Source organism: Seriola aureovittata, chromosome 14 (assembly GCF_021018895.1).
Source record: "Seriola aureovittata isolate HTS-2021-v1 ecotype China chromosome 14, ASM2101889v1, whole genome shotgun sequence".
Taxonomy (NCBI): Eukaryota; Metazoa; Chordata; class Actinopteri; order Carangiformes; family Carangidae; genus Seriola; species Seriola aureovittata.
In genome coordinates, this window is record NC_079377.1 from 4,527,337 (window position 1) to 4,550,000 (window position 22,664).

A 22,664-nucleotide genomic window follows, 5' to 3' on the forward strand; every position below is an offset into this window, starting at 1 on the left:
CAGCAGGGATTGTGTACAAAATACTGTATCTCCACTGTTGAGTTGAGGTATACACTTCCACATAGGCAACCTAAACATTGTGCTGTGGACAGATGATTTTGGGTTTAGGTGCTAATGTTTCTTTACTATATCACAACTTAAGAGGCTGTAGTCAGACTCTAAAGACGATTTGGATGAAATGATGACAAGGAAAAGCTTTTAGCCTAAAATGGATCCAATATTGTGTGTCTAATTAGCTACAGTGCTATATTTCAATACGGCTTGCATATCGGTGTTGATGTGTATGCTAGAGTGTGTTCTCAGGCCTACAGTGGGGTGACTGCAGGGTCCTGAAACTCCATTGTGATTCGAGCAGAGCTTATCGCATGGGAGAGAACTGGCAGCCTCTTAAAAGGTATTATATGTGCTCTCGTTCTCCTTCCCTCTGTCTGACAGGAGCCCTTGGGATGAAAGGGAAAAGCAGTGGAAAAAGAGACATCGGTTCCCGACATGGGGAAGTCTTTGTTTCTATTCTCTCCATCCCAAGTCTCTCCAGGAATCCTAATTTCCACCATTCACCTACCTATCGGCAGATAAAAGCTGGTTGAAGGGGGGGATTTCCTCAATTGAGACAGCTTGTAACCAGTCTGCATAAGGGGGGAGCCACACAAAGCTCTGGAGTGAGAGGAGGTTGGAGCACAGATTTCAAATCGCTTTGAATTCGAACACACTGGTGAGCGAGTTGTTCTAAAGGACATTTTCACAGAGGCTGATCTGAAACCTGGCTGGGAATCTCTGAGCCGAGAGTTTGGATATGAACAGTGACACACGACATGAGAATCTCCACGAATCCTGAATATTCCCAAGAAACGAAAAGCGGAGACGTTGACACTGCTTGTGAGAGGCTGAGCGCGCCACAGCCTTGTTTCTCATTATGTTGGTTTCTTGAAACCACTCTTATTAAGGCTGTTTTCTTTTTGGGGGGATGGTCCTTAGATGGTGATGTCCAAGTTCAGGCAATGCCAGGCCTGGCAGCTGACGTCCTTAATGCGGCTGCTTGGCATTAGAATGAGGGAGGGTAAAGTCCATGCCAGTCTCTGGGGAGTGGGAGGTGTTAACTTCTAATGGCTTTCTCTGCCACAGCTCTGACATCTGCAGGGCTCCCAGCAAAAGAGAGTGAGGCCTTTTTGAAAAATTAATGGAGCTGAATGCATCTCACAGCAAGGAGAGGGCTGGATTAATCAGCACATTAAGGGCTAGCTCCGGATTGGAAATAATTATTGGAGCTGACAAGGTGCAGAGGTGCCAGTGCCAGCTCCTTTCAGGAATGCATTTTAAAAAGCAGTTTAAAAAGCCTTCAGATGTTGGCATTATCTTGCGTGACCAAATTAGGAGCAAATGAGAAAAGTTTATCTGGCATTTTGGAGTATTGAAAGAGCTTAGGCTTTATAAATTATACAGTGTGTGTTTGTGTGTGTGTCAGCGTGTGTGTGTGTGTGTGTCTGCATGCGTGTGCGCAAAAAGGGTGCAGATGTGTTTTCTGCAAGTGGGGGGAAGGGATGCAGGCAATGAGAATTATGGGTAAATCCTTTTTCACCAAAAAAAAAAAAAAACATAGGTTTCAGATTAAAAGTGGGTGGTTTGTTTTTTTTCTAGAGGGACTGCACAAAACTTTAAGGGGGATTAATATAAATGGGTGCTTGAAACTATCATACTGTTTGTGCAAATGAAAAGTGGATGTCTTAACACCCTGAAAGAGCCAGACGGTAAACTGATTACTGTTGACCACCCATGAAAAGCATGAAGAAGGGGGGGGGGGGAAATGATTTAATAAGCGCCATGTTTTTCTGCCTTTCAGAAATAATCCGCTATAATTTTTCCAGGGACGTGATTGGGCGTGCGTTACAGTCATCATTAATATTCTCTACATTTCAGACATCATTTGCCAGATAATAGCAGCTTCCATCATGAACAGAATCAAGGTGATGCAAGATATTTCAAAGATATTTCTGCCAAAATGTAAATTATTGCATTTGTTTCATTTGTTTAAATATTTTTGCTGAATAAATCGTCTTATTTTAATAGATTTAAGGAAGTTGTAATAGTGCATACAATGAAAATTGAGGTTATTGTGATAAAAATCTGACACCTGTGAGTGAAAGATTGGCAAAAATCTCAAATGTAGCATAATAAATCGTCTTTATTATCAGATTTCTGCAAGATTTTCTCCAACTATGTATTTGCAGACTGAACTGAAAGTGCAAGTGAGCTAATACAAAGCAAATGACATTTAGCTCTGCAGCCGCACCTGGTGATTCCTATGCATTTTACACATTTTAAACTATGTTACGAACGGTTAGTGATCTGAGCCTTTCTTTGGACTGTTCTGCATAACATGAATATGGCTCTGCCCTGAAAGCAAACAGAATACGACCAAATGGATTAACAGTAATAATGTTTACATCTTCACGGTGATATGGAAACAACACCTTTGAAGAGAGGCGGTTCACAACATCAAAAGAAACTCTGTGAGGAATGCCAAATGTTTGGCCGACTGTTTGATCTTTAAAGCCCCTCGATCAGATATGTAACCTTGGATAGAGATCTCCATTATGGCTGTTATTCTCTTTTAACTGCAGCGGCTCTCCAGGTAATGGCAACGCACTCAATAACAAATTGGAGGGGCTGAGTGGCAGCAATCATCTTTACAATCTCTGTTCCACTACAATGAGAGAGTCGCAAACTTCAGGCGGCAGCAGAAACTTTAACACTGTGAATGAGCGATTACTTCAGCCAGCGTTGATGTAATTCTGTTGTCTCCAACGCTGTCGCCGTCCTCGCCGATGTAATTACACAAAGCATGACTAAAGTCAAACCCCAGAAAATAGGTGGATTTGCAGATGCAATCAGGTTTGTGATATACTCAATTCAAGGGATACAAATTTGATTTAACTATTTCCAGGGGTGATGTATGGAAAAAGATATTACTGAAAAGGCACGTAAATTGAAAAAATAAATAGGAAAGAGATCATCTTAATTACCTTGAAATTAGACTCATATTCCATGGTGCAGATATGAGAAATTGACATAGGTTAGAGATTTCAGTTGTTTATCCACCAGTTGAGTTGGTGATTGCCATAGATTGCATATTACAGTTTGTATTTTCATATAGCGTATCAGTGAAATTGTGTTTGTTTCAAAATGTAGTAGATTATCAAACCGAAGGTGTGAAAAAATTATACAACAGAATTGCTCAATATTGAATACTAAATCATTTCCAACATAAGTGTGTGTGTGTGTGTGTGTGTGTGTGTGTGTGTGCTTGTCTCTGCTGTGTAGCCTGTGGGTGTGATGCTTAAGCTTTTACATTCATGAAATCCAACAGGATATTTACCACCTGTAAATGCTTACATTTACGTGAACCTCTAATTTCCCCAAATCCATGTGTGTATGATTGTATTTCTGAGACCGCACCTCAGCTCCAACGCCTCGGGGGCCAAGACTGAGGCAGGGCTGCTGTACCCTGTAACACTGTAACACTGAAGCACTGAAACGCTGAAACTAAACTGCCCCGCACTCACGACATGTCTCTTTATTACGGTACTTATTAAGAATCACAGTGGAAGTGCTGGAGTGCTTTAGTAAAGAAAGATCCTCCGTTTACAGATAGTGTATGTGTCGAGGTGTTTTATTGTGTCCAAATTGAGGCTAAAATAAGTCAAATCAAGCTAAAGTCTGTCTTTAAATGGAGGCCTGGTGTTTCCAGAAATGAATTATACCTTAAGGAAATGACAAACTTCACAAAAGTGGGCGTCTCGGAAAGACATGTGGAGCTTATCATTACTGCCTCTCCCACCTATTATTTCCCCCCCTCTGTCTACAGAGCAACCCATCTCTGCCCCGTGGCCACAGCCTCAGGCACGGCATTCTAGGTAGTGTTTGAACACACCTCTGTCTCCTCTGTTCAAAAGCTGTTTAGATCCAGGGAATATTTATGGATCCCTTTTGATATTTTTGCATATGTTGTAGAGTCTTGTCTCTTTTTTCCCTCATCTACACTTTAAACACAAGTCGCTGGATTAATTTCTGTAATGGATTTCAGAGCCATGAGAGCACAGTGTCTATGAGGGAAAAGTTTGGAAAAGCTTGTCAATAAATCAATCCTCATCTCCACGTTCACATGTCACCTGCAGAGCGGTTAGTCACCATCCTCCACTGGGTAACATCCCAGACTAAATAGATTATCTGTAGCAGAAAAAATAGAGAATAACAACAAAATATAGACATTTATAGGCTATTAAATAAATACACTGAATGTAAAAAATAGTTTTAATGATACTCAACCACTTTTGCACCATCTGCATTACAGTTTTCTCAGCTTTAATAATCCCTTTCCAACTCTGCCTCCCCTCACCCACATCTCCTCCTTAGAGATCAAAACATGCAGGAAAATCTTATGTTTTTTGAGCATTTTTATGTTTAAAAAAAAAAAAGAATTACAACAAAAAGGTGTATATGCATGCAAACAGCAAGAAAAAAAAATCAGTGTGATCCTCATAATAGCCTGCAATTAAACTTTCTTTAAGCTGCCAAAAGAGATTTCATGAAGGTCAAGGGTCCTAGACTGGCAGCATGGGTGCTGCGAGGGTGCTGATGGTACAGTATGGTGGCGAGCAGAGCTGTGATAAAGGGCAGCTGCCAGCGATTTAATGAGGGAGCAGGGGATGTGGCCCCCCACCACAACTCATCGCCACTTAATGGCACCACTAATCCCTGCAGAGACGGTGCTGTACACACAATTGGTCTGCCCTCCATGTGGCAAAAAATATCCCAGCAACACTTTCTCACACCCAGCATCACCAGTTAGCTGTTCACAGTCACTATGAAATAGTGCCTCTTTCAAAAAAGAAAAACATTGACAGAAGAAAGGATGAGCTGGCTCTTTCAGGTGATTTGGTCTGGGAACACGAACGTTCCCTTCTTGCTAACGCCGCCACCTCATCCAGTTTATAAGCGAAGAAGTGGCTTGCTGGTGTAAAGGGCTAGAGGGTGTAAAGAAGTACCCATTATTTTTCACCGCAAGACTCTCTTGTGTTTGACTGCTGTTGACCACATGCTGCTAAACTGCAGGGCGATGAGCACTCATGCTTCCACGGTTGTAGTGTTAAGGGTTAAGACAGATCCATCACTAACCTTTGGTTTGTTTCAAATGCTCCTGACGTTCTTTAAAGCCACCTTAAATGAAATGTGAAATATGATCTATGAGCTGCCGGTTCACTTGTTTTTCACAACACTATACCATTGTAAAGAGGATAGTTCCTGACCTGCCAGGAATCCTGCCCTACATTTCCTCTCGCATCTACTCAACAAGAGCCTCGAGCCGTCGCTAACACCAGCGATGTGCATATACAGGCCTCCTTTAGTTCACTCATCAAACACAGTGATTTCGGTTTGTTTATATATGGCACGAGCAATTCCCCTGTCTATATTTGAACAGATTCTCATTAGAATAGCCGAGAGAAAAGAAGTTGAATTTGTGGCGCTGCTCACCACACGAACACATCGCCCTCCTCAGACTCTTAGTCCTTGCAGTTACACGGCGCAGGCGAACACATGGAAATTGATTTGCAAGTGAAATTCGAAAGCATGAAAATCCAAACCACACTCCACAAAAACATTCCACATATGAGCTCGGTGGTCTCGAGGAGAGGGAGCACTTGCACCGTCACAAATCCCGAAAGGTAATGCGTCTAGCAGGAATGTCAAAGCAAAGCGTGTTTCACTTGTAAAACATCTCAGTACGTTAACATGAGCGCGCACGATTAACATGACTCATTTAAAATATACGCATGTAGAACACAATCAATTTCATTCCCAGCTGGAAGCTTGCCTTGTTTTCTAGAGGAGAGATACTTATTCCTCTTGTCTGGATAATAATTTACAGATTTGCTGTCTCACAGAATACACTCATTCTTTGACTTAAGTTGATACTTTAGTCTCAGTGGGACTCCAGGGCAGCGGAAACAAAATCTTTATGATTCTCTACCCCTCCATATGTTTTTGTTTATGAGCAGCTACCTCTGCCTGGGAATTCACCCCGTCATGTTGTGACACAGAGGGCATTTTCTTCATAGTTTGAGAGGGATATGCCCATACATGTGGTGCTGCCCACCTGCCCGACACGCACACAAGCTCCCCGTCTATACGCATAACGCACACGCTCACACAATCCCTCCCTCAGCACTCGCATCCAGATGTGCTGTGCTCCCGGCGTGGTCTGAGCTGCCAGATGAGGAAAGAGCATTACCCTGGCAAAGAGCAAAAAAGGCCAGATGAAACAGACAGAGGAGGAGGGGATTAATGCTCTCCTACCATATTTATTGGGAACCTGTGTTTGCAACCGCTCGCCACATACAGCGTAACCGGCCCATTATGCATTAACAAACTGGCTCCTTAATAAAGAACAGATGCCAGTCTAATCCACCAAAAATGTATCTCGCACCTGCTTCAAGAAATCATTTCTAACTTTGACACAATTATTGATTCCAACGCGTTCATCCTTATTTTAAACCAGATGAAATTGTGTGTTAAATCCTCGCGGCAGTAAATAATTAATGTTTATGATATCGTGGTTTGTGGAGGCAGAGCTGACTGCTCTGGATCTCAGTGTTTTATGGTGCAAAGAAAAGCAAGGAGCCGAACAATCATTTTGGCTTTATAAGTTGAAACGAAAGCTCTTGATGGCACTGATGAATCTTTATAGTGCATGAAAAGAAGATACGGGGCCAAAGAGGGCAAACCTCAAGGGGTGGTGCTTCATATTTCTCTCCAAGAGGATTAGGTTGGGGATTTTGTACACAGACACCTCTAAAAAACAGAAACAGGCTATGGTGAATCAAATATGGAGTGGTGGAGATGTTTTCGTCTAGTGTGTTACATTTATTTGGTTGCGATAGTGTAAATGCCAACAAAAAAATGAGGCCTAGAGTGTACGAGCACAACACAACTCAATTCACAGCTGCTTTACAGACAGACATGTGTCATTACATTATTTCTCACCCCCAAAATATGCAGTTAATTTGCATTTGGAAAAGATTCAGTGGTGAAAAGACAAATCAATGTAATCTTTATCCCCTGGCAGTGAGTGCATGTGATGAGCCACCAGTGGAAACAGAAATGGAGTGAAGCTCTCGCCGCTATTGCCCCCATCATCTTTGACAAATGGAGCAGCGATAGAAAGGCCCCTTTGAGTGAGTTGTAACTTTCGGCAGCCCCTCGCAGGTGTGGGTGATCTTTCATCCTCCCAGCCCTCCTCCTCCTCCTCCTCCGCCTCGGTGTCCTATCTCTGGCCTCCATCAAAAGTGAACGTGCTGCCCCAGGTTCAGATTAACTCCACTCTGACAGACCAAAGGCCTCCCCTCCTCCTGCCCCTTTCCACCTCGACTCACACATATCCTACAACAGGGGAAATTAGGGCTAGTTTAGCAGATCTTACAGCACCACTAAACACCGCCCCAGATCGCTCACTGATTGCTTGGCTCAATCCATTGTGTCCCCCTCACCACCTCCACTCCCCTTCGCTTATCTTTGCCTTTGGCCAAAAGCAGCTTCTCTACTCTGAACCCACCTCCCCTTTCTTACACACACACACTCACACACACAGACACACACACACACACACACACACACACACACACACACAATCCTCCCTCCAGCTTGTCCAGAGAAAATATATAACTAACTTATTGTGAGCAGTCTCTTAGCGGGGTCAATAGATAATATCAGTTGACAATGTTGCCATGTCACAATGTTTGCTTTGTGGTTTTCCAGAAAAACATACTCAGAGTTAATGTTTCTTTTAATTGTGAATTAAAACAGATGGTTTGCTGCGTTTATGACAAACTGTGAGACCTCCGTTATAGGTTATTATCCCGGGTTCATCCCAGACCGGCTTCAGTAGGAACAGACTAACCTGGACTGGGATCCCTCTGAGCACAGTGGTTACCTAACTCAGGATAGACAGAGATGTGGTATTTCAATTTTGAAATTAAATGTCACAAGACGTATATCATTTAAAGACTTCTTTAAGTATTACCCTTGCAGCAATTATGGATGATCAACCTTTATGGCAAAAAGCTTAAACGCCTGTGGTTGGGTGAGCCCTGTCATTTGTCTCTCTTGTCAGTTTCCTGTTTTCCTGAGCAACTCCCCTGACCTGGCTGGCAGGCCCGCCTGCCCTGAAGAGCACTTTCCCTTTCCTCAATCTGCGTTAGGCCGGCAGGGAAGAAGAGAGGGAGGGAGGGAGGGAGGGAAAGAGGTAAGGGTGAAGGGGGGGGGGTCTAACTTAATCTGGCCCACTGCTCAGGTCAGTGAGCTGCTTACCGGGTCTATCCAAACATAGGGGCTTGTTTTGCTAAAGCTGTGGAAAGAAGAAGTACCCTCTTAAATCAATGCTTTACTTAGAGCTGTGCACATGCAAGGTTGTTATGCGTGAAACCACAGGAGGCAGAGCTGGCACACAACCAGCAGCGTGCTCCTCTCCTTCGTACTCCCCTCACCATGAAGGCAAAGAAAAAAGAAAACTCGCCTCTGTCCACGGCCAAAAACTTTTTCAACATCACAAGCTGTATTGCTGCATTTTTTAAAGCACAGCTGAAGTCTGTGCAACAATTTCCCTGCAACTGCTGTGGTGCACTAAAATGCAACAGCTTTTTCGTTTAGGCCTTACACAGCGTGTGCTCTTCCTATGACAAAAGGGAATTGCTCTCTAAAATGCATCCAGCTGTGTGTACTTATCCTTTTCTCTTGACATATTTTCACCAAAAAGTCCAGCCCTGATCTAATCATGATGCTGCAGAGAGACCAGACTGAGCAGCTCACATGTATGTTTGTTGTGCACAGACTGGAGCAGTTTGAGTTTTTTACTCTGCTCTCTTCAGGTATCATATGATCTAAAGAGGAATGTAGAAATCAGCCAGATTTATTGTTCCTCTTTGACTGAGCATTTGCGAAGGGGAAAGAGAGAAATGTTTCCTCCAGCTTGAGGAGGCATTTAAGGCATCTTTGAAGTAGCTTTAAGCAGGGCAGGGGCACTAAACTGCCGTGTTACAGAGGAGACCAGATGCATTGCACACTACAGATTCATTTAGATTGAATTTTTATGAGCGGCAAAAGGCACTCCTCTCAAACAGACGCGAGGTTCTGTGCTCTCAGCGAGGCAGGGCGTCGTGAAGTCATCATGTCTTGACACTGGAGAGAAAGGAATTCACATTATGTTGTGTTTCTTCTGCAGTTACAACTCAAACACCTGTGCCAGGTATGTTCCCAAACGGCACGTTAACTAAATGAAGCGCAGCAAACGTGAATCCAGGTTATACTGGGGCTGCAGACAAACAAGGCCACTGGTAAAAGGCTCTTGTTGTGACTGTAAACAAAGGCTCTAATTCACCATAATGGTTCTATGGGTCCAGTGCTCTGGGAGATGCAATGGCCAGTCTCAGTAGCTTAATTATCTTTCTAATTTGTATTAGCACTGGCTATCCTCTCAGGGATAATTATGTATCTAGTGTGTGAGTGAGCTTAATGAGGTTAACTTAAGTCTTTACATGGAATAAAGGTTCAGTCACCTTATAGAAGAAGAAAAAAAGTCCCACTGCTGCTGATTGTGGTGTTTTCCTCCTATATAGACGATGAACATAAAGTCTGGTAAATCCCAGCGGAGTGCAGAGGTAAGGTGAACTTATTCTCAGTGGCAACACAAAGCAGAGAAGACGCGAAGTTAGTTTGCGGTTCTGGTGGAAGGATGGTCAGCTTAATCAGTTGAGAATAGCTCATGCTGCCCTGCTATAGATAAAAATCAAAGAATGTTCCTATCAGATCAATATAACCTCTGCTCACCCCCCTCCCTCCACTGACATTTTCGAGAAATCTCAGCACTTCTACCAGCCGAAAGGCGCTGTGCACTGGAGTGAATCATGTTTAGCAGGTATTGATAAGGCTGATAAGAGCTCGAGCTCGCCTCTCGATATCATCTGAATTCCCAAAGTCCTGTGATCATGTGCCATTTCCCTCTCAGTGGATGATATACTGCGCAGCACCAGCACAAAAAGACTACATATTTTCTCTTATGACTAAGTGTAAATCCACAGCTAAAGAGCCCTCATTTATTTGCTGCACCCCTCCCATTTTTGCTTGCTCAGTACTTAGCTGTTTTTTACTGCAGGTTAGGAAGGGAAACCATCTTATCTGTGACTGGGGGGATTTATTAGTGCGAAAAAGATAATTGCTATTCATAGGCCACTGGGGGCTGATTTACAACCACTAATATTTTGGATTCCTAGAGCCGTTTTTCATCTTTTTTATCTCCAGCCCTGCCTGCAGCGTGGAGGGGAGAGAGGTCACGATGGACGATGAGGGATGGGCGGGGCAAAAGCCTCCACTCTGAGCAATTTGGCTGAAGAGTAATGTGTGAGGAAGTAGCCTACATGAAAAGACCTCATCCACGTAGGTCTGCCTGGAGCTGACAAACACCTGTTCTACTTAACCTGTAATGAGTCCGCAACTCAGATCCGTCTTGTCCGTTTTTTGTCTGAGAGAGCGATCCTAAGAAAAACAGAAATGGCAATAAAGGGGAAAAATCTGGAACAATATTGCTTTAAAATCTCTTCCATTATGTTTGAACATATAAAAAAAGTATCTGGAATGACCACATCAAAAGCTATAAATTGAACATTACAGAACCCCCGTGTTCTGTTTCCCCCTCTGGCCTTTTACTCACAAAACTGGTTTGTGAATTTGCAGTGAAGACATGACTTGTCCTTATAAAGGTCATACCTTGGCTATGTTGATTATATTACCTGAAAGACAGGTAGCATTTTTTTTTTTTTTTTTATAGTTTGGGAAGGGTTGGTTGCAGGCGAAACAGGAAATGAAGAGTTTTGGGGCCTGTCTGTCCACGCTGATCCTCCAGCTAACCGGGAGGCAGCAGGGGCTTGAGTGAGAGCACTCAGATGTGAGGTCATGGGTTCAAAGCCCAGGTGTTGTGCCTTGCAGCAGGACACTTCCCAGTCTAAACAGTGTAAATGATTTTAGAGAATGTAGAGGTTAACCCGAGATCAAAGAGATCCACCTCTGAAGAGACTCTTTCTACTGTATCTGTCAAAGACATCAGTTTGTAAACACACTAATCTGCTCCTGTCTGGTGTGTGTGCTTATTCAGTGTCCTCACTTCATAGGTAATATTGTGCTTGATATTAGCCTCTGAATACAGCGGTCAGATTGTTAATACATTTGCCAGATTATTGCAAATTTAAGTAAACCACTGGATTCCAGATAACTTTAAATAAAAGTTAAACATTTATCAAATTCAATTTTCAATTTGTTGTCCAAATGAGACAAGCATGTCAGTGGATGTAAACTGTGATATTACAGCAGGAGAGGAGAAAAAAAAATGTGCGCTGCCGGAGAATCCCAAGAACACGCAGCTACTTCCTTTTGATTCCCATTTCATTGATTTAATTTCTCATCCTTAAGAGATGTCACTTTGTCTGGAAATGTATTCATCCTGCATATGCGACTCTTAATAACGCTAATCTTTTTGCCAGAGCAGAAATCTCATGGAGGGATAATCTGAGATAAATATAGTTAATTGAGGCCAGGTGAACTTTCTTTATCAGCAGCACAGTCAACCAATCTGAAGTAAATGTGATAATTAGAACGGAGATGTCTTCACCGAGAACAGAGCGTGGTCCTGTCCCGCAGCCATTTCCCTCAAATTATATCTGATTTCACAACACATCAGAAATCTATATCAAATTAGTGGGCTAACGAATGCAGTAATGTTTCCCATAGACATATGTAAACATGATAATCTGGAAGCAATAAGAAAGAAATACATCTGCTACGATTCAATTCAAATCCTCAACTGACATGTGTTTCTTAAATGACACTACAAAACTTTAACATCATTTTTATAATATGGCTAATGCAGCAAACAAGATGTACCTCCTCTCTGAAAGAAAACAGATCTGAATCGGATGAAAAACGAGAGCTCCTCCTTCCCTTCACTTTCCTGTGAGGTATGAAAGGGTGCTCTCTTTGGCCATACATGCAGCCTGTGCTCCTCTGAGCCTGACCACCATTAACACCCCTGAGGAACCATGTCCTAATTACTCATTCAGCTTGACAGAATCTCCTTAATTACAAACTTCATTAGCCTGCAGGACTTTGTTTTTCACTAGAAAAGGAGGGAGCAGGGGACAGCTTGGGCCAAGGTGCAGTGGAGGCGAGGGGTAGGTGCTTTAGCACCTTATTCCTCCATGCATTTCTTTTTTTTCTTTTTTTTCAAAGATGTTAAGACCTCAGTCAGAGATCTAATTAGATTCATAGTGAGAATCAGACACCTTTTAACTAGCCTCTGGAGTCCCTCTAAAAGGACAGTGAGATCCAGGGTAAGAGAGGCACAGAGAATTAAATGGACCTACTACTGCCTTTCATGTGTGAAGTGGTCTGACTTGCCATGTCCTCACCTCCAAATACAAAATAACCTGCAGCACTTACACACCCTGCTGCCATTATACCTCGCTTATAAACACATAGGAGAGCCTTTGGGGGGGAGGGGAGGACAAAAGCTGCAACAAGCTGCCATGTGCAATGGCAATTGGACATGAAAAGACATATATTGCCATTAACTCGTTTATACATATTTTATACTCACTGTTGCACCTGATTCTTCTCACTGCTGTTTCATTTATCTGAGAGAGCGTTGCACACTCGTGTAGATCATCACACATCACATGGCTTCACAGTCTCGTTACATGTGTTACTTGCATTTAGAGTTCATATGTTCACACTGCATGTAATTATATGGTAAAATGGACTGCATTTATATAGCACGTTTGTAGTCTGTCAACCACTCAAAGCACTTTACCATGTATGTCTCTTTCACTGGCATTCAAACGCTGATGGTGCAGCATCAGAAGCAGTTAGGGGTTCAGTGTCTTGCTCACGGACACTTTGGCACATGAGCCGGGGATCGAACCAGGAACCGGAACGATTACCAGACAAACCGCTCTGCCCCCTGAGCCACGACGCCCACCTTAAGCAATTATATGGTAGACAGCACTGCTGTTGGAGAAGTAATCATTTCACCTTAGGCTTACATAAACCCAAGAAGTTATGCTTGTTATTAATTAGAAGCTCATGGAAACTCCACTTGAAATCGTTAGACAATGTTAGCATCCCTCTCCTTCAATGGCTAAGCTCTGCAATGTGCAGCAAGAACATTATGAGTGAATGAGAGTGAATGATTAGCAGGTATAATTTGGGTTTGTTTCTCTCTTGAAGGTGCTAAGGTGTTCATTGTCCCATAATACATGTCACAACCTGAATTACTGCTACCAATCATTTACACCGTCTGTCAAGCAGTGCTCCGGCTCCCCGAGCAGTCACACAGAGACCCCACATTTCTGCTCAGAGCAAACAACTGAATGCGTCTCCTCTGCTTCTAAATGCTTAAACATGTCAGTGTTCAGATGTCATACACATCAGCACACTGTATTTCCCCCTATAACACATTTTGAACACATGGCTGCACTTTTTTTACAACAGGGAATTCAAGAACTTCCACCGTCAATGGAAAGCAGTAACAAACATGGACCTTCTCTTACTTTTTTCATTCTGTATATTACTTCCATGTTTTGCATCCAGCTTGTGCTTCATCGCAGCTGGAGTTGCAGCTTTCAGTCCTCAGGCTGATGAGACAAAACCACTTCTTTAGTATTTGTGCTGAGCATACAGTCAAAATGTTTTTAGCCACAACCCAGGACATCGCAGCGTTTTTTTCCACTAGGAAGAGCAGAGATACCCACCAGCTACCCCCAAACTCATACTCACACTCATACTAGATACACACACACACACGCACACATCCCCCACAGAAAATATTGTTTGTGAATATTAGTCATGTTAAAACCAACTTCAAGCGTCTGTTAGGCGGGTGGCGGCAGGGTATTATGACAGCACTGACCAGAGAATTGGCACAGCTTTGCATCGATGCCACAAATAACTTCAGTGTTATATGAAAAGCTAACGAGAGCTGGCATAAGAGTTTGGTCAGCATTCGTGAAGACACTGCATGAAGCTGAGGAGGAGCTGAAAGTGTCAAGAAATCCCTGCTGGTGTGTAATGAACGTTGTCTGTTGTGAATTTACAAGTTAATTGTCATTCTCATGTTTATCCTGAGAGAAACTTGTGAAGGGAGAAACTCAATGTTCTAAATAAAGAATATTTAAAGCGCTAGTCAGTGCTTTAAATTTGTGCTAGCTGTTATTCTTTTAAAAAGCTAAATATAAAGACTCACATACATATGAAGTAAGCTACTTTTCCATTTTCTACACTGTCTCTCAGTCTTTAACATATTTCCTGTCAACACAGACAAAATGATATATATTTTTATAGTTTCTCCAGTCTTATCGGTCCTTCATTGATTGTTGTTATTGTTTCGCAATCAAATTAAATTTGTGTTTAATGAAGGTTAAAATGCCAAAATGACACCACTTATTGGTATATGTTGTTACACAGGTGTTGTTTGTGTTTTGCTCTGCTTTTTTTTAATATACTTTCTTGTTGAGTTTAAAGGCACATATATGGTGGCGTATTGCAAATAGCTTAGGATATAAATGCTTTGTTACTGGTCATCAGTAACAAAATCAAAACATTAAACTAGATATATGCAGATGGTCCATTGTAAGATTGTTGTGCCGCTTTAAATTTTTCTATAGGACACAAACTGTGCAAGCTGATGTCATGCTTATTTGTAATTAATTACACAAAAACATCTAAATAATTTTTAAAACAAGGACTAATTGAGGATTGGTTTGCATTACATCATTTAAACCAATGCAAGCAATGCGTAGTTCTAATAATAAATTTCCTGCAAAATCACTCCAGGGACAGAATAATAAAAATATATATGAGGCTATAAATAAATAGCATTTACTCATGTGAGGTTTGTTTTGGTTAAGTGCTTCACTTTTTCAACACCAATCTATTTTAAAAGCCCTTAATGAAAACTCCAAAGATCTAAAATTACATTTTAAATGTGTATCACAAGCGCAGTTGACTCTCATGTTGAAAAAGAATAAGGAAAAGCGATGCAACATCCATTATCCGAGTGCACACACAGGCTCCTGTCCAAGGAGTCCTGCACTACTTTATGCTGCCTCCCTTTCCAGACTCTAAGCACTCAACTGCTGTCAGACTCAGCCAACAGAAACTTGATATTTCATGTTTTTAGGGGGCAGATTTTTTTCTCCCTCCCAGCTACCAAGAGGGGGAGACATAGCGAAGTTCAGACGGGTGTAAAGCAGGGACAGAAGAACAGGTGCCCACAGTTTCACCTGTCTGCTCAATAACCCAAACACCAGCAGCTATATTCCATTCTGCCTCTAATCGTAGCCACATTTACAACAGAAGAAAAGTGAGTTAAGAGTCCGGTTTTAGATGTGACTCATTTCATTGGAGAGGACACTAAACATGAACAGAAGAATTAGCTGCCTTCATATGGCTTTGACACAAGAGCAATGTAGCTTCAACAAGCTGCACTTAGCCTGCAGCAGGTTATACAGTCTCTGCTGTTACTTTCTAAAGTACCTGCCGGTTTGTGCCACGGCAGCAGCCAGCACGCAGATAGACCATATCAGGGCTGATGATGTGGGAGGGGACTCGCAGGTCAAGAGACACAGAATAGTTCAGCAGGCACATGTGATATATTTAGTGAGGCCATTGTTTGTTTTATTTAGGGAGCGAATTGAGGATTTTCCAAACTGCGGGGCCCCTGAGGTATTTTATCAGGTGTACAGTCCACCATATGTTACACATTAGTGCGCTGAGGGGAATGCTGGTTGCAGATACAACCTATAAAAAGTTTTCAGTTTGGACCTACAGAGGACAGGGGGTCGACAGTTGCTCTCTTCAGAGCTGCTGGAGATGTGGGAAACACTTATATGCAAATGAAACTGCATCACATTACAGCCCACATTCCCCCTATCAGTAAAGAAAATAAACCTTAGGAATCTGTGGCATCTCAGCAGAGCATAAGAATATTAATGCATTGAAAATAGATGTTTACTGCTAAAGCCATAATAAGTGGGAAAACAGCTAATAAAGGCTGTGAACTTTCTTACTAAACTGAGCCGTGCCTGTGCAGCGTGGTCACGGCTCGGGGCAGGCCGGAGTTCAGGCAGATGCTGGAGGTGTCTGTGGACTCTGTGCAGGGCATTGTGGGACGGAGGCCAAAAAAAGAAGCCTGACAGAAGGAGAAAGAGGCGTCTGTTGCAGGTGGAAACAAGTTTAGTGTTTCTGAATCGCCAGCCCTCAATGATTATTCCAACGGGAAACGGCCATTTGTCACTTTGCAGGTCTGCGGCATCTCTGGGCCGTGTGTTGTCTGCGTGGTGACCTCAGTGAACGTGGGTAATGGAGCTCCAAAGCCCACTGAGTGAAACTCTGCATGGGTCTGTCAGAGTAGCTTGTAATGTGGCTCTTGGCTTCGTTCATCTATTAACAATCACATATTGGTGCCAGGCTCGTTGTGTGTGTGTGTGTGTGTGTGTGTGTGTGTGTGTGTGTGTGTGTGTGTGTGTGTGTGTGTGTGTGTGTGTGTGTGTGTGTGTGTGTGTGTGTGTGTGTGTGTGTGTTTTTTTATGTACAGGCTCTATTGTGATGGAGAATACAAAAGAAAATAAAAATTGACAGTTAATAGCAAAATAAATAAAGAATTTTTATACAAATGCAACATATTACTGCAGCAATTTGATACTTTTCCATTTAAATCATCATTTTGGTTTATATATTGACTATAATCTATTGTCTGGCTCACTTCTGTCAAGAGTTTGGGCTTTAACCCGAACGATTTGTGTCATTGAACGCAGCAGGCCCATACGTGCTGTATTCAATACACTATGTGTGTAATCATGCACTTAAACGTCTCATCTCCTTCAAAATCCAAATTAGAAATCGAATCATGTCCATAACAATAAAACGAACGTGTGATTAAAACTATTTTCGCGCCTGCGCAGTTGTGTCCACGCCGGTAGAAAGTCAGTGGAGCAGTTACTCAGTAAGTGCTGACTGTGTGTGATGGCAAATTTGAAATCGCTGCATTTGGAAAAACATAATCATGAGAGCACATCGCGGCAGCGGACGCCCCTCCCTCGTTATCAATAATAAAGACAGAAACTGAATCCGAGGCTCCGATGTTTAATTTATTATGATGTAAGCTATTTGAAGGCTGATTGTATGGTAATTGCTCATTAGTCTTGTATATTTATCGCTGCACCTTATGTCAAGGCCAAGGGAGCTGTGTAGGGTTCATTCTCTCGTTTCAAGGATCAATTTCAGAAGCAATTCGTAAACAGGACAGATCAGGTTTGTGACAGCACCGGCCCACAGGTGCCCCCTCAGAGCCGAGATGCTCTGTGGAATAACGGCAGAAAGGGCCCCGCACCCCCCAGGACCCAGACAACATGCTGACAAACTATCCAAAGCCCTCCTTTCAAAAGCCACTTCTCCCGATCAATTATTGACTTTCAGCACTAATGCGAAGCCTGTCTTCCGCCTATCCCCTCCCTCAGCCGCTGTTCACATTAGTGGTGTCAGCGGACGTAATTATACCTACTAATTGCAGATTAGAGGTTTTGGGTCAGTGGGGTCACTTGATAGGACCGAATACTCTTTTCAATGACGGATAATCATTTCAGTTGCAGGCTAAATGTTTAATGCAGCGAGGCTTCGGTCCAAAAAAATGTCCGAAACCGGCTCGATCGTGAATATTTAAGGAATAATCAAAACTGTCCACGCGCTGTGACGTTTCGTGGAGAGTTTGGCGCCTGGACGGGGGAAAGCTGAAGTTTAGATAAGCAGGTCAGCAAAGGTCCCCACAGCTGGCCCTTAACGCACAGCAGGAGCGACTGGAGGAAGGATCTGATATATGAGGGCCCACTTCACATCATAACACACACACACACACACACACACACACACACACACACACACACTCTGTTTGAATTCTGTCCAAACCAATTATATTCGTGTGACCTTAGTCTCAAATTGCGTTGATCATCCATTAATAGGAAGTGAAAAGAAGAGCGCGCTGAATTTTTAAGATGCAAAGAATTCATGTAAATATTAGACCAGCTCCGTGGTTTGTTACGAACATGCGCACTGCAATTTTTTTCGATCATTTACGATCGGCCAAATTTTGACAAGTGTAAACTTAAATATAGAACACCTATCCACGTGTTATTATTATTATTGTTATTTAAAATATTTTGATGGGTGCCTTAATTTGAAATTTAATTTATTTTTTTTTAATATAAAGACAGTCGGCCAATACACCGGTGTTTTACTTCTGTAAATTAGGGTTTTAATTTTTTCATCATAATCTGTCCGCAAAAAAATATTTCATTTGATTTCTTTCAATAAACAGAGTAACAGCCATTTTTTTTAAGAGAAATGTGTTCAGGTTATAATCAAACGCTTCTAAATTAATCAAACTGTGCCAGGCTCTAATGAGAAGCCTGTCCTGTCTCCTGTGTGTCCATACAGGCGCACAGAGGGGGGGAGAATGCGCCAAATTTGTTTGCGGCGGATCAAGGCTCACCGCCTCCACTGCACTTTCTTTATCTTAATTCCAACTTGAAAAGATATAATTATCTAGTTTGAACAGGACTGCTATCAAATCCTTCTTTATAGGCAGGGAAGGGAAAAGCTCGAGTGGATTGTGAAGCTCTGAGCCGCTCGGTGTTGCCCGAGATAGGAGTAATGAAGTTGTGGAGTCCGGAGATACAAAGGGCATTAACCTCATTAGCATGAAACCTTTTCTTCTAACTATTGTGGGACCCTTTCAGTCCTCTAATCCCCCCTATTTCAAAGCTGGGTTTGTAATAAAGCTTTTAGGTTTTTTTTTTCAAAGCTAATGGTATTCTCTAAAGATTTTTATTGCTGTTATAATCTATGGGCCGATTAAGAATTCCCTATATGACCCCCCCACCCCCCCAACCCAAACCACAAAAACAGCTCTTTTTAGTTTATGAAACAATTAAACAAACACATGCACCTTGCACCAGAAAACACTGAAGTTGTGCTTGTTGTGTGTGCACCAGAAAAAAAAAAAATCATAATCCAGTTTTTAAATGTGTGTGATTTAAAACTGAGCTGCATGTGTGCATTGTTTTGCTGTTGGTTTGTTTGTGTGTAAATAGGGAATCATTTCCTGCTGTAAATAGCATCTTTTTTAGTTGAGCCTACAGGCTCCTACAGAACTCCTGTATGCTGTTCCCGCTCAGTCCAGAGCAGCAGCCTGCAGCATGATGGAGCCTACAAGACAAGATTTTAAACAAAGATCCCATTTTGCGGCGCACTGCAACCTTCCCTTATCGCGTCGTGAGGGGTAGTCAGATTGTACTAAATTATGTCCAACCAAGCCCCCTTGGATCCGTGGATTAAGAGATTAAAGTGGACCACTGGGCAATGCATCCCCTTTCCCCCCTCATATTACTCGCATGATAATTGCCCAAACTGATTTGCACCTTCACAAAAGCTTGCAGAGACTCTTTGTAGCCGGAGCGGAGCAGAGGCTGCAGCCCCTCTAAAAATAAGACTAATGCCGTCCACTTCAGACTGAGAAACAAATGCAGAGCGCAGGACAACAAATTACAGGCTGCAGCGTTTTTCCTCTGTGTGTTTTCAAATGAAACTCCAGTGTTTCTGACGCCACATCAGCAGACCTCACTGCGCCACATTATTCTGTCTGATGGCAGCAAATGAGAAGAAAGATCATCGCCCTAAAAGCTTGGTTTAGTCAGAGGCCTCCATTCAGCTGCTCTGTGTAATCAAAAGTCTATACTTTTACTGCGCGCAACATATTGATAAAACTTTATTGACAAAATATTGACAATTACATACTTCTTGGAAGTATACTTTGTGTTAAAATTGTAGCAAACTTAACACAAACACAAAAATTATTTACATTCTGTAAAAGAGGGTTTAACAGAAACATTAACTTTTAGCATTTCTGTACATGGAATACGCTCAGTGCTTGAAGTTTTTTTTTTTTTTCTCAATTCTTGCATTTTTAGTCCTTCGTGGCAACTTTCAGTGGAGGGTCAAGTCCTGACAGAAGGCTGCATGGGGCCACAGCGACACATTGGTAAAGCTTTAGGTTAAAGGAATGTCCTGATGCCTTCCCTTTAAGTACTTTATCTGTGGTCTAATTCACTTTTTAGAAAGATTTTTTTTTTTTTAAATCGAAATTCACTTTTTGTTCTCTTTTCTTTAAAAAACACTATAACGCAGCACCGCTACTTCATATGTTTTCACAATCACTTTTACACGAGAATCATTAATTAAAGACTGCACACTTTGTAAAAAGGAAGAAGCACGACATCTCTCAGTTTGAAAATAGAGTTAAAAACAAAATTGAATTTTTTTTTCTTGGTTTGAGAAAAACTTGTCAAATTAAAACAACTACCAGGAAAAAACTATACCATGCAATTCAAGTTTTACAAAAGCTGTTTGGTGTTTTGGTATCTTGAGTGGAAACGTTTTTTTAATTTAAAATAAAAAAACCTTCTGTGCAAACGTCCAATATGAATTGGAGAAAAAAAAGAATTGGTTGGTGGTAGATGGGGGTTGTAGTGGTGGTTGGTTGGTGCGTGGAAGGGTGCAGGTAGATGGACTGAGACACTGTCAGTCACATTTTCCCGGGTCGTTTGGATTGACAGACCCACATGGTGACAGCACTGCCACCAGTCGGGTTTCTCTCACCCTCAGCTGCCGATCTCCGGAGATCTGAAATGTGACATTGGCTTTTTACCCTCTCATTGTCTCTACACGGCATCCTTTATCCATGTCCTCCTTCACACAGACGCTTATATAGTCTCTTGTTTTTTTAATCGTCCGAAGTGACATCGATTTCCTCTGGGCTCGCCTGTTTAGTCGCCAGTCTCCACCGGTTTATGTGATGCGATCCTTTCTTCTTCTGCTGAGACTCCGAGCCCTCCTCCTCCAACTTCTGCCGCTTGAACTTCGTCCTCCGGTTCTGAAACCACACTTTTACCTGAAGAGGGGTTGAAAAAAAAGAAAAGAAAGAAAGAGAAAAAAACTGGATCAGTATCACGAGATAAACCGGGATTGGCTAGTGCGTAAAACCACGCGTAAAAGGGACACATTGTTTGGGGAGCAGGGCTGAATACAAGCAGGCAGCGGAGCAGTGGAAATAAAAAGGTAAAGTGTGACCTGCAGTTGATGATCACAGAGCAAACAAACTCCAAAATAAACTATAATCAATTATATTCTCACGGAAGAATAAACACGTGCATTTAAATAATCAAATTATAAATATTACCCTAATATATAATATTAATTTATAGCACAGAGTGAACTCAGCCTCTCAGAGGTCAGTCACCCGGTGCAGGTTATCATCCAGAACATCCCACAATGTCCTTTTTTCTTTTTTCTTTTTTTTAATGAAATAAATTGAAGGCAAAGAGCTGGAATAAACAAAGATATTTATTTATTGACTCACAAACATCTGATTCTGGAAAAACTTTTGACGCCTCACATAAAGTAGGTCAGAGGATTTTTTTTGTGTGTGTGTCACAATAGCAGCTTCTATTAGTGCCAGCGTGTAAATGCAAACGAAATAAAGGCATCTAATCCATGTCACATATTTAACATATATTTTCACGCACTCCTCTGAATCGACTCAGCTCTGTTCAGAAGAGGCACCGTGGGGAATTAACAACATCTTAAATCGATAAATTGTCTGTTCCTGCTTTGTCACCCTTCAGCCCCCTTTAGCTCTTAAATGGCAACCGAGGTGCATTTAATAAGCCTTCAGTGGGCTAATTGAAGAAGGTGATGGTTCATTTCTCCCTTCAGCTCCTCCAAAGGCCCCGCCGTCCAAAAGCAGCCGCGGCGGACAAAAGACAGCGGGCTGATGGGCTCAAACAGCATCTTAAATATGGCAGGGGGAATTCACTGAACCCGCCTCGCTCTTTGTATCGCCTATCCCATAAAATGGTTAACTGGTTAATTTGCCCTCCATTTTGAAAGGCAACATTCTCCCCCCAAAACAAAGTAATTCAACCCCTCCTGAAATGAGGTTAGGCCTATACAATGACGGTGGATGGGGTCCAACAGAAAGCCTCTGTCCTTCACTGACAACATGCATTTATAGAACCTGGTGTGTAGAAACAATTTGGGGGGCTGATTATTTCAAAATGATTGTTTTCCAAATGACACTGCTCCTCTTTGTTTTCATGCGTCAATGTTACAGCGGCCTGCTTTTAAAAGGCTCCTGACGCACGGTGCCACGTCCAGGAAAAAAACTAAAATATCACACACATATAGTCCACTACATCAGCCATGATGTGAGAAATGTCTTTTTATGATAGTAATAAAAAAGGACTATAAAGTGCAAGTGAGCAGAACATCACACAACACTCTGAAACAGCAGTCAAATTAAAAAAAAATAAAGCAAAATGAAATAAGAGCATTGTTGGCGTTCGCAGGAGAAATAAAGAGGCAGCATGTGGAGGCTGATGATAAAGCAGATGCAGTGTTTCTTACCTGAGTTTCTGTGAGGCTAAGGCTGTGGGCGAGCTGTTTTCTTTCTGCTCCCA

General features: G+C 42.2%; 1 protein-coding gene and 1 long non-coding RNA gene across 2 annotated transcripts in view; one reads left to right on the forward strand and one right to left on the reverse strand.

Moving 5' to 3' along the window:
* The window catches only part of LOC130181057 (uncharacterized), a 75,022-nt gene extending 63,177 nt beyond the window's left edge, over window positions 1-11,845 (forward strand). The window contains exon 4 of the long non-coding RNA XR_008829518.1: window positions 10,348-11,845. This is a non-coding gene — a long non-coding RNA (uncharacterized LOC130181057). The remainder of the gene's footprint in view (window positions 1-10,347) is intronic.
* An 8,040-nt stretch (window positions 11,846-19,885) lies between these two features.
* emx2 (empty spiracles homeobox 2) overlaps window positions 19,886-22,664 on the reverse strand; it is a 4,691-nt gene continuing 1,912 nt past the window's right edge. The window contains exons 2-3 of the mRNA XM_056394712.1: window positions 22,612-22,664; window positions 19,886-21,097 (exon numbers count right to left, since the gene is read on the reverse strand). The exon at window positions 22,612-22,664 is cut by the window's right edge and continues 132 nt beyond it. Coding sequence (XP_056250687.1) covers window positions 20,930-21,097; window positions 22,612-22,664 — 221 coding nt within the window. The 3' untranslated portion in view covers window positions 19,886-20,929. The remainder of the gene's footprint in view (window positions 21,098-22,611) is intronic.